General features: G+C 41.3%; 1 protein-coding gene across 1 annotated transcript; it reads right to left on the bottom strand.

Annotated features, from left to right (window-relative positions):
- Window positions 1-3,383: 3,383 nt before the first annotated feature.
- Window positions 3,384-11,024, bottom strand: LOC118391191 (tsukushi-like). The gene is made up of 2 exons (XM_035782309.2): window positions 10,482-11,024; window positions 3,384-5,119 (listed from the first exon to the last, which is right to left on the bottom strand). The coding sequence occupies exon 2, from the start codon at window positions 5,109-5,111 to the stop codon at window positions 4,044-4,046; it is 1,068 nt and encodes a 355-aa protein (XP_035638202.1). The 5' UTR covers window positions 5,112-5,119; window positions 10,482-11,024; the 3' UTR covers window positions 3,384-4,043.
- Window positions 11,025-12,379: the final 1,355 nt, after the last annotated feature.

Genomic DNA, 12,379 nt, shown 5'->3' with positions numbered 1-12,379 from the left:
CGTTTCCACATTTTGTTAGGTTGCAGCCTTGATATGTTTTCCCCCTCATCAATCTACACACAATACCCTATAATGTAAAAGGAAACATCAGAAAGAAAAAAATTAAATATGACATTTACATAAGTAATCAGACCCTTTAGTCAGTACTTTGTTGAAGCACCTTTGGCAGCATTTACAGCCTTGAGTCTTCTTGGGTATGACTGAAAACTGAAAGCATACGCCACCACATGTAACCATGGCAAGGTGATTGGGAATATGGCCGAATACAAACAGTGTAGTTATTCGCTCCATAAGGCAATCAAACAGGCAAAACGTCAGTATAGAGACAAAGTGGAGTTGCAACGACTCAGACACGAGACGTATGTGGCAGGGTCTACAGACGATCATGGCCTACAAAGGGTAAACCAGCCAAGTCGACATCTTGCTTCCAGATAACCTATAAAAAAAATGGCCCGCTTTGAGGATATCACAGTGTCACCGATGCGGCCAGCTACCAAGGACTGTGGGCTCTCATTCTCCGTGGCCGACGTGAGTAAGACATTTAAACGTGTTAACTCTCGCAAGGCTGTCGGCCCAGACAGCATCCCTAGCCGTGTCCTCAGAGCATGCGCAGACCAGCTGGCTGGAGTGTTTACGTACATATTCAATCTCTCCCTATGTAACAGTTTTGCTTCCGTCCCTGCCCTTGCCCCTACCTGGGCTCGAACCAGGGACCCTCTGCACACATCAACAACTGACACCTTCGAAGCATCGCTACCTATGGAAATAACAACTTCAAGGTCTCAGAGCGAGTGACGTCACCGATTGAAAGGCTATTAGTGCGCACCCCGCTAACTAGCTAGCCATTTCACACCGGTTACACCTATCCCAGTCGGCTGTCCCCACATGCTTCAAGATGTCCACCATTGTTCCTGTACCCATGGATGCAAAGGTAACTGAACTAAATGATTATCCCCCCATAGCACTCACTAATGTCATCATTAGTGAGTGCTACGCTTTGAGAGACTAGTCAAGGATCATATCACCTCTTCCTTACCTGACACCTTAGACCCACTTCAATTGGCTTACCGCCCCAATAGATCCACAGATGATGCAATTGCCATCGCACTGCACACTGCCCTATCCCATCTGCACAAGAGGAATACCTATGTAAGAATGCTGTTCATTGACTATAGCTCAGCATTCAACACCATAGTACCCTCCGAGCTCATCATTAAGCTCGGGGCCCTGGGTCTGAACCCTGCCCTGTGCAACTGGGTCCTGGACTTCCTGACGTGCCACCCCCCAGGTGGTGAAAGTAGGAAACAACACCTCCACTTCACTGATTCTCAACACAGGGATCCCACAAGGGTGTGTGATCAGCCCCCTCCTGTAGTCCCTGTTCACCCATGACCCATGACCCATTCACCCATGCACGCATGCCTCCAACTCAATGATCAAGTTTGCAGACGACACAACAGTAGTAGGCCTGATTACCAACAATGACGAGACAGCCTACAGGCAGGAGGTGAGGACCCTGGTAGTGTGGTGCCAGGAAAATAACCTCTCACTCAGCATCAACAAAACAAAGGACCTCATCGTGGACTTCAGGTAACAGCAGAGGGAGCACCCCCTATCCACATCGACGGGACTGCAGTGGAGAAGGTGGAAAGCTTCAAGTTCCTCGGCGTACACATTACTGACAAACTGAAATGGTCCACCCACACAGACAGTGTGGTGAAGAAGGTGCAACATCACCTCTTCAACCTCAGGAGGCTGAAGAAATTTGTCTTGACACCTAAAACCCTCACAAATCTTGCAGATGCACAATTGAGAGCATCCTGTTGGGCTGTATCACTGCCTGGTACGGCAACAGTCTGCACAACATATCACCGGGGGCAAATTACCTGCCCTCCAGGACATCTACAGCACCCAATGTCACAAGAAAGCCAAAAAGTACAGTACAGGTGCAACAAAGCTGGGGCCGAGAGACTGAAAAACAGCTTCTATCTCAAGGCCATCATACTGTTAAATAGTCATCACTATCACCTTAGAAGCTGCTGCCCTATATACATAGACTTGAAATCACTGGCCACTTTAATAATAGAACACTAATCACTTTAATAATGTTTACATATTTTGCATTACTCATTTGCATGAGTGTATACGGTATTCTATTCTACTTCACAGTATTTTAAGTCTATGCTGCTCCGACATTGCTAATTGTCTACGGACAATTCCTTTGACCTCGTGGCTTGGTTTTTGCTCTGACATGTACTGTCAATTGTGGGACCTTATATAGACATCCAAATCATGTCCAATCAATTTAATTTACCACAGGTGGACTCCAGTCAAGTTGTCGAAACATCTCAAGGATGATCAATGGAAACAGGATGCACCCGAGATTAATTTAGTGTCCTAGCAAAGGGTCTGAATACCTATGTAAATATTGTGTGTTGATTGATGAGGATTTATTTTTTTATTTCATCAATTTTATAATAATGCTGTAATGTAACAAAATGTTGAAAAATTCAAGGGGTCTGAATACCTTCCAAATGCACTGTATATATTTATTTTTACATTTACATTTTGGTGTCAGAAACATAGCATTTGTACAGTTGTTTATTAAAATTGTAATTATCTGTTACATTTGACTGTGTAAAACCTGCCATGATTAGATTGTGTTTTTTCCACTCTCTATTTCATTTCCTTAAACAATGAAAGCTAATTTACCAACATTTCTGAAAATGGATATATGGTGTTTTGGAATGAAACTCTTCATTCATCTCTACAACTAAGGGGATGTGTCAAAATGATTGTGAAACATGGCCAGCTTGCCTGTTTCTATTAGCCAAAAGCCAAATAGTGAAGATGATTTTATTTAAGATTGGACTGAGGCAAGTGGGTCAGAGTTTTTGAACCTAAACTATTTCAACCTTTCCTCTGATTTGCACAAAGAACAGGTAATAACAAGAATAAGCTTGTTCGTCTTTTTTTCTTAACCGTCTCACTATTACATTACCCCGTTCTCCACTTCCCGCATTAGTGGAACTGCATTTGAGTCTTGAGCCCACATTTCATCCTAAAACTAGGTCTATCACATGCTCTTAACACAATCTGAAGACAGACACAACACATCCAGTGACTAAACCACAGCAGTGAGAAGAGCTGAACTGTGTGACATCATTACATGACAGTGCAATTAAAATGTGAAAACGCCTCCTCAGTGACCACATAACAGCTCACTGGTGAGTCGCTCCTCAACTCTGTAAACGGTGACAAGACTCTCTTACGTTCACATTTTTTACATGGTGCTATTGACTGTACAGAATGAGACAAACCTTATGTGAATCAGTCACACACTGGACCTTGTGTTGCAGGACCAGAAAAGGGTGTGGAACAAATTGTGTTGCAGCCATTTTATTCAAAATACATGTCTCTGTTTCAGTCATTAACAATAGTTGACAGACTTCATACACAACACAATATATGTCCAAGGCAATACTGTAGAAAATGTTGCAAAAACAAATTTCTAATGTTATTAAAAACATTTTTTGTCAAGTAATCAAAAGGTATTATCTGCCAGCAGAAATTGTTGTAATGTTTAACAATATGAGGCCCTCTAAAACAGTTTATTACATTATAAGTCTGATGGACATTAATGCATCATAACACTGTATGAGTTGTCATTATTTAGTTCAGTTGAATTTGTTAAAAAATAGAAAAGGGATTGAAAACTACAAAACAAGTTCAGGTAATCATTTCTGACTTTGTCCTTGTAAATCATCACACGTTGTCATGCTATCAAGATGGTTAGTTCAGTTGCCAGCATAATTTATTAGCCCATGGCCACTGTTCTACACTGGCATTTTATTGCACACTCCCTTGAAGCAGTGGAACAAAAGCTATATTTTGAAATTGAGTGCAACCCTTGATGATGATGCACAAATCTGAGGACTGAATTTTGAAATATAGTGTGATTACTGTATAAGCTGATTTCACTGTGAGGCTCTCACTGCTTCTCCACCTTCTTCATTTTGACCAACCTGTTAAGGCCGGCAGACTCATAAAACAATTCCTATGACATCACAGGTCAATTCCTCCCCCCTTGTTGACTGCCCTCCTATCTGTCTGTGGAACTGCACCTGTCTATGGGTCTTCCAACAGTTTACCTTCTCCCTGAGAACGATGCTTTTGATGCTGGGCAGGAGGTTGAGAATGTTGCTGGGCAGAGACACCACCCCTGAGTTGGACAGGTTGAGCTCCTGTAAGGCAGCCAGTCCGCTAAACACCTCAGGGTTAAGTGGTCTCAGCCTGCTGTTGTGGGACAGGTCCAGGACCTGCAGGCTGCTCAGCTCACTGAAACTTTGGAGCTGGATGGAGGTGAGCTCAGACAGTCCACTGAGAGACAGGTAAGCCAGATCCCTTAGCCCTGTGAAGCTGTGCCTTTCGATGCTGAGGATGGGGTTGCCGTCCAGGCTCAGAGACCTTAGAGGGAGGCCCTGCAGCTTGGGCACGGCCCTCAGACGATTCCCTGCCAGACTGAGGCTCTGAATGTTAGGAGGGCTTAGCACCTGTGGATCCCTAGTCGTGACAGTGTTCAGCAGGTTGTTAGACAGGTCCACATTGAGAGGTCCTGCACCGTGGCCCTTGTTGGAAAATACCTCCAGGTTGACCTCCTGAAGCCTGTTGCCGCTCAGGTCCACCTCGGCCAGGGGCAAGCCAGAGAAGCAGCCGGGGGCCAGCTCCTCCAGGGTGTTGTGGCTCAGGTCCAAGGTCTCCAGGTAGCGCAGCCTGGAGAAGATGCTGCTGTTGAGCCTGGAGAGGAGGTTGTTGCTGAGGTCTAGGCTGGCCAGCGTGGTGTAGCCCGGCCCAGACAGCATGGAGTCAGCGATGGTGTGGATGGCGCTGGAGGACAGGTCTAGGGAGGAGGTGTCCAGGGGGATGGAGATGGGGACCACCAGGCCATGACCACGGCCCACCCCACTACAGTCGACCCGGGTCAGGCTGAAGCTGTGGAACAGGCCGAAGCTCTCGACTTCACAGCGACAACCCGGGTGGCAGTCCATCACTGCAGCCACATAGTGAAGGACAAGCAAGAACCAAACACTCACACCCAGGAAACTGGACATAGCAAATCCTGAGGAAGACGCAACATGTTTGATTAAATTATGTTTTCATTTCATGAATTCATTACATTCCTAATCAAGAATTTGGTTATTTAGAAGACCTATATTATTAACGTCTTCAAATAATAACTTTTTTTCCTCTTAGAATTAATGTAATGTCCCTCAGGACAAGTTCAATCATACGCTCAAAGGCACAGAGATAACTAACATGAACACGTTTTCTATTTCGGTTGTCAAGAGAGATGAGAAATACTGAGGAAAGTACTGTATATTTTCAGTATAAATTGCGATATGGTTTTTGGTCAGAGTAAATAACTTTCTCTGTGGCTTGGCTTGACTGTTGTAAATCATACAACCATCTCTGTGTTCATTCATTCACCATGTATGCATCTATCATGATCACACATGGAGGGACCACATTTAGAGCCACTTCATTTAAAAAAAAAAAAACACATATTAGTAAAAAAAAATCATCATTAATGACCCATTCCCTTTGATTAACAAAAGCAAACCCTACTGATTTGACCAAGTTTTTTGGCTTGCTCCTCAAAAAATGCTGGCGCCCATGACAGAAGCCAAACATGAGTCGGCTTGGGGGTGTGGTTTGATGTGTGTGTTTCTTGGGTGTGTCCTTCACGCCATCAAGACACACCCATCTGTCAGAACCTTTCCCGCAGCTGTTTCACCCCACTCAATCCCCACAAACAAACCTCCTGCAGGTTGAGTTAAATAATATACATGCAGATGTATGGTGATATGCTGGAGGAAGCTTTGAATAGGTCAGTAGCCTACAGAGCAATATGAGAAGAATGCAATTGCTGAATTTATGTAGATATTCTAAACTTAGGTTTTTGATCATTTTTTAAATGTAGTAACAGGTCCATGTAGAATAAACAACCCTTCACAAAATACCATTGAAGCAGGTAGCTGCAGTTGTTATACCAGAGATGTTCTGCTAATATAACAAGGTGCACCTCTCATGTCAGAGTGGTCATACCGCCCTGTGTGGTGTATCGTATATAACAGGAGTTCCTTCCCTGATCCTGGTGCAGAATACACAGGGTTTCTCCCTCCCCATATTGACTGATACCATTCAATTCAATAGTAATAATAAAGACAATACAAGTAAAAGTTGTGTCTAGTAACATTTTAATGCCGAGTGCCAGGTATCTCCATTTAGAGACATCAGTGTCAAGCCCGTCTGTCAGTCTCGACTTCATCACATAATCTTGCAAGTGTATGTGCTGGCTCCATACATGTTTCTGTGAACACATAGTCACTGTTTTATTACCAATTAGAGTTAGGATAGGTCATATCTGACACACAAACTGGTACTATGTTAAAGTTAGAACAGGTCAGATAATACCTACCCAATTATGGTCTCCCCATCAAACGAGCGAGACTGGCGACTGGCATACGCATCTACAGTCCTCTCCATCTGTAGAACTAGGCAGAGTTGAGGCAAAGTTCATCAGTGACGTATGGAATGAAAAGGGTGTTGCAAATACTGGAATTTCTGCTGTACTGTATTATTAGTAATCACCTTCAGTCCCACATTGATGGGCATGGCAGCATAGATCAGCTTCTGATCCCGTATCAAAGACACTGATTAGATTATCAATGGTGGTTATGATTAGTATGGTGATTAGTATGGTGGAACCAACCTTATCGATGCATTCACCTTTCTATTTCACTTTAGATATCATGATCAGTGAAGTGAAATAGAATGGTAAATGCAGCGATCAGGCTGGTTCCACCAGGCTAGGTTACAAAGGTGAATTGGGACAAACCTCGAAACTCTTGACCTTTGACCAGGTCAAATGTCACCAACCTAATTCAAGTGTTCTCCCTGTTCCATTTATAGGAAGGCTCACAGCGAGGGATGTCTGCGTGAGTCTGAGGGTCCCCTAGCTGACCTTCTCTATGATGCATGTTCGGCTACAAACTGGACATCTCTCGAACAACTGCAGCTAACTACATAACCAGCAATAGAGTTATCTAACGTCGTTAGCTAGCTAAATTATACCAGAGATGTCATTATATTCCAGGATCTCTGGTTATACTCACCAGGCATGGTCAATCCGTATAAGGATTTTCAGTCTGCCGTCCTTGGAACGCGTTGGGGGCGATGAAACAACGGAGCCCCATTCAATGAAGGGAAGCAGAGTGGGCGGAGGGGCGAATTGCACATGGAGCTTGGCAAAATGGGCCATGATTTGTTTATATATTTGTAATCATTTACTCACTGATACACTGAGGTTCCAAACTCTGCTTTAGACAAGACTGACTTTATGACCCAAATGATCCTATTTACACTTTGTCAATTTTGTTTCTGACTCATATCGATTCCACATAGGCCGTTTTCAAAGGAATTATTTGCTTTTTAGGGGCAGTCGTTCTTTAAGTACAATAAACTGCTACGGCACACCATCTCAAATACTATAACAACCATCTTCCTTTTCTCTCAGAAGCTACATTTGCACATTGGACATGTTGCGGATGAATCCTAGGCCTACGAGTTTATTCAGTATTCACAGAACATTCTTGTGGCCCTGTGTTCTGTGGTAAATCACACTGCTCAGATGTGTCATGTCAACCGGAGGGGTCACACCTGTCCCCACCTCTGCTCCGGGGAGGGATCAGTTGTGCAGTGTGTTTGTGTGTGTGTGCCCGGACAATGGAGTTATGGTGAAATACCTGCCAAGGGGGAGCATTGAGCTCCAGGTGTGCAGTACAAAGCACAGCTCACCCTTTCTGAACTCTGGAACTTGAATGAGCTCTATCTATATTCACCTAGTATTTTGCATTGGGAATACAACTATTTTGAGTATTATTAGGTTTAGAGGTCGACCGGTCGATCGGAATGGCCAATTAATTAGGGCCGATTTCAAGTTTTCATAACAATCGGTAACCTGTATATTTGGACAACGATCTGTCATTGCACCAATGTACCTAACCATAAACATCAACGCCTTTCTTTAAAATCAATACACAAGTATATATTTTTAAACCTGCATATTTAGTTAATATTGCCTGCTAACGTGAATTTCTTATAACTAGGGAAATTGTGTCATTTCTCTTGCGTTCAGGGTATATACAGCAGTTGGGCAGCCTGGCTCATTGCGAACTGTGTGAAGACCATTTATTCCTAACAAAGGCCGTAATTAATTTGCCAGAATTGTACATAATTATGACATAACATTGAAGGTTGTACAATGTAAGAGCCATATTTAGACTTTTCAACGGTTCCGCATTTCACTGAAAGAATAAAAGTTTTGTTTTCAAAATGATAGTTTCCGGATTCGACCATTTTAATGACCAAAGGCTCATATTTCTGTGTGTTATTATGTTATAATTAAGTCTATGATTTGATAGAGCAGTCTGACTGAGCGATGGTAGGCGCTGTTTATGACTTCAAGCCTATCAACTCGGGGTGTGCACTAATAGCGTTTCAATCGGTGACGTCACTCACTCTGAGACTTGGAGTAGTTGTTCCCCTTGCTCTGCAATGGTAACGCGGCTTCGAGGGTGGCTGTTGTCGATGTGTTCCTGGTTCGAGCCCAGGTAGGGGCGAGGAGAGTGACGGAAGCTATACTGTTACACTGGCAATACTAAAGTGCCTATAAGAACATCCAATAGTCAAAGGTATATGAAATACAAATCGTATAGAGAGAAATAGTCCTATAATTCCTATAATAACTACAACCTAAAAACCTCTTACCTGGGAAAATTGAAGACCCATGTTAAATGGAACCACCAGCTTTCATATGTTCTCATGTTCTGAGCAAGGAACTTAAACGTTAGCTTTTTTACATGGCACATATTTCACTTTTACTTTCTTCTCCAAAACTTTTTTGTATTATTTGTATTTTTTTATTTGTATTTTTTGTATTATTTAAACCAAATTGAACATGTTTCATTATTTATTTGAGGCTACATTGATTTTATTGATGTATTATATTAAGTTAAAATAAGTGTTCATTCAGTATTGTTGTAATTGTCATTATTACAAATAAATAAATAGAAATAGTCAGATTAATCGGTATCGGCTTTTTTCGTCCTCCAATAATTGGTATCGGTGTTGAAAAATCATAATTGGTCGACCTCTAATTAGGTTCCATATTAGATCAACAGAACAGTAAACGTACCTTATTAGAAAATGACTAAAGTAAAAGTCACCCAGAAAATCCTACTTGAGTATGCTACTCAAATTCCTTATATTAAGCAAATCAGACAGCACCATTTTATTTTTTATTTGCGGATAGCTAGAGGCACGGTCCAACACTCAGACATAATTTACAAACGAAGCATGTGTTTAGTGAGTCCGCCAGTTCAGAGGCAGTAGGGATGACCAGGGAATGTTCTCTTAATAAGTGTTTGAATTAGACAATTTCCCTGTCCTGATAAGCATTCAAAATGTAACGAGTACTTTTGGGTGTCAGGGGAACTGTATGGAGTAAAAAGTACATCATTTTCTTTAGGAATGTAGTGAAGTAAAAGTTGTCAAAATATGAATAGTAAAGTAGAGTACAGATACCCCCAAAACTACTTAATTACTACTTTCAATAATTTTTTACTTAAGTACTTTACACCACTGTCTTTGAAGTTTTTTTAAATGAACTAATTAACAGACTTATTTGAAACTGAGTGCATATACTGCGTGTATTTCCTGTCCTGACAACATTTCTCCTCTCACAGCCACAGATGTGGAGTTGGCCAATAATTCACCAAAATAGAGGAGACCCGTTATTATCACCTCAACTACAATTATCACATCCCTTTCCTTTCTCTGCTCTACCATTCTCTCACCACCCTCACCACCCACCACCCTTTTGCTTTCACTGTTCAAAGCATCACTAACTAAAACTACACCCTTTATCCTTTCTTTGAGGAGCAAACGGTGTGTAAAGGCCATTGTATTATTATCTTGACAGATGGATGTTACTTTTTGGTCATCAAATAAAAGAGAAGTTTGGGGGTTCTGAATAAAAGTATTTACATGATACGAAACAAATCTAAATGATTTATTGCATGATTGGACTTCTGATTAGCCATGTATGCTTTTGAATCTCTCATGTTCAGATCATTAGCCTATACTACAACAGTGAATCAATCACATAGCAGACTAAACTCCACTCCATGGTGAAGGAAGTTTGATGAACTTCATCAGAATCTTTTTTCACCAAGTTTAGTCCGCCAGGAATCACATAGACAGCAATGTTATCGTTGTGATATGTTACAATGTTTCAAAAGTCAACAACAATTGTACTTTCATCCAGACATAATAACCTCAGAAAAAAGTTGTGTGAACTGTCTTTTGAAAAGTTCAGGACACATTCTATGGGTGATTTGAATGCAATGTAAACTGCTCACCTTTCTTGAAGAATTGTACCACGTTTGTGGCACTTATTCAGCCGATATGTTAAGATAGATCCCTTTGCGATGGCAAGAGACAGTATTATGTTAAAACAGACTGTCGTTTACATGTTTTCCTCTTTGTCTGATTCCCCCATCTGCCGTATAACTTTTCACCAGTACAGTCCATGTAACGACTTTCACGCAAGCAGAAGTGTGCCGCCCATTTTAACCTATTTCTAACCTCGTTCTTCTCAGATTACTTTTGCGGAAAAACTCGTGCCATGGCTCACGATGCAAAATCTACTGCAGTCAAGCTATCCTGCAAACAAAAATCCTCCGTCAAGCCATCCACGCTGTAGAATATGAATGCGCCCATGCACTGAACATTATGGTATCACGAGGAATAACCTATGTTTGTCAGGGAAGACGATCCGATCTCTGAACCTCTTCAGATTTAGTGTCGCCAGTGAATTGTGTGACGATTATGTGATATGTTTATACCCAGTAACTTCATTTAAATAATTGAGGCAAATTATACTGACTTTATTCACACTTTTTTGTTTCGGTTTCGGTAACAGCATACATCACACGCGGAAGCACATGCCTCCTAGGCAGTAGTTCGGTTAGATCCTATTCAGTGATTGAGATTCCACAGAACTAGGATTGCTTTTGGATCTCTTGAAATAGGTCAGAAATACGGTCTCGAAGCAAGGAAACAGCACTTTATGAAGGCACAAATTTGATAAAAATCATTTCCTGATTAATAAAGCTATGATTGGATTGTTTTTAATGATAATTTACCTATTGTCAAATATAATCATGTATAAGATTTGGATGGTCATGATTTTATTTGAAGAGCTAATTCAAATAGATTGCCAATACAATTAATTAATCTCATATTCCCAAAAAATATATATCCCATATTGGAGACTCAATGAAAGTTTAACATACTTTTTCAAATATGTATAATTTAGAAAATACACATACATGACATACTTAATAAATAAGCAATAAGACCCAAGGGGGTGTGGTATATGGCTAATACACCCTGGTTAAGCCCTGTTCTTGGGCACGACGTGAAGTGAAGTGCCTGAATACAGCCCTTAGCCATGGTACAGTATATTGGCCATATAACACAAACCCCCGAGGTGCCTTATTGCTATTATGAACCGATTACCAACATGAATAGAACAGTAAACATGTATTTTTGCATCATTCCCGAGGTGTATTGTCTGATATACCACGGCTTTCAGTCAATCAGCATCCAGGACCCAAACTACCCGGTTTATAATGGCATTTATCCCATGTTGGAGACTCAATTAAAGGACCTTTTCAAATACAGTACATTTGGAAAGTATTCAGACCCCTTCACTTTTTCCTTATTTTGTTACGTTACAGCCTTATTCTAAAATGGATTTTAAAAATGAAAAAATCCTCATCAATCTACACACAATACCACCATAATGACAAAGTGAAACAGTTTATTTTTTGTTTTTGCAAATGTATTAAAAATAAAAACAGAAACACCTTATTTACATAAATATTCAGACCACTTGCTCTGAGACTCGAAATTGAGCTCAGGTGCATCCTGTTTCCATTGATCATCCTTGACATCTTTCTACAACTTGAATAGAGTCCACCTGTGGTAGATTCAACTGATTGGACATGATTTGGAAAGGCACACACCTGTCTATATAAGGTCTCACAGTTGACAGTGCATGTCAGAGCAAAACCAAGCCATGATGTCAAAACTATTTTCCGTAGAGCTCTGAGACAAGATTGTGTCAAGGCAAAGATCTGGGGAAGGGTACCAATACATTTCTGCAGCATTGAAGTTCTACAAGAACACAGTGGTCTCCATCATTCTTAAATGGAAGAAGCTTGGAACCACCAAGACTCTTCCTAGAGTTGGC

The sequence above is a fragment of the Oncorhynchus keta genome, chromosome 12, assembly GCF_023373465.1.
Source record: "Oncorhynchus keta strain PuntledgeMale-10-30-2019 chromosome 12, Oket_V2, whole genome shotgun sequence".
NCBI lineage: Eukaryota > Metazoa > Chordata > Actinopteri > Salmoniformes > Salmonidae > Oncorhynchus > Oncorhynchus keta.
Note: the sequence above shows the minus strand (reverse complement) of the source record. Positions and strands in the feature narration are given on the sequence as shown.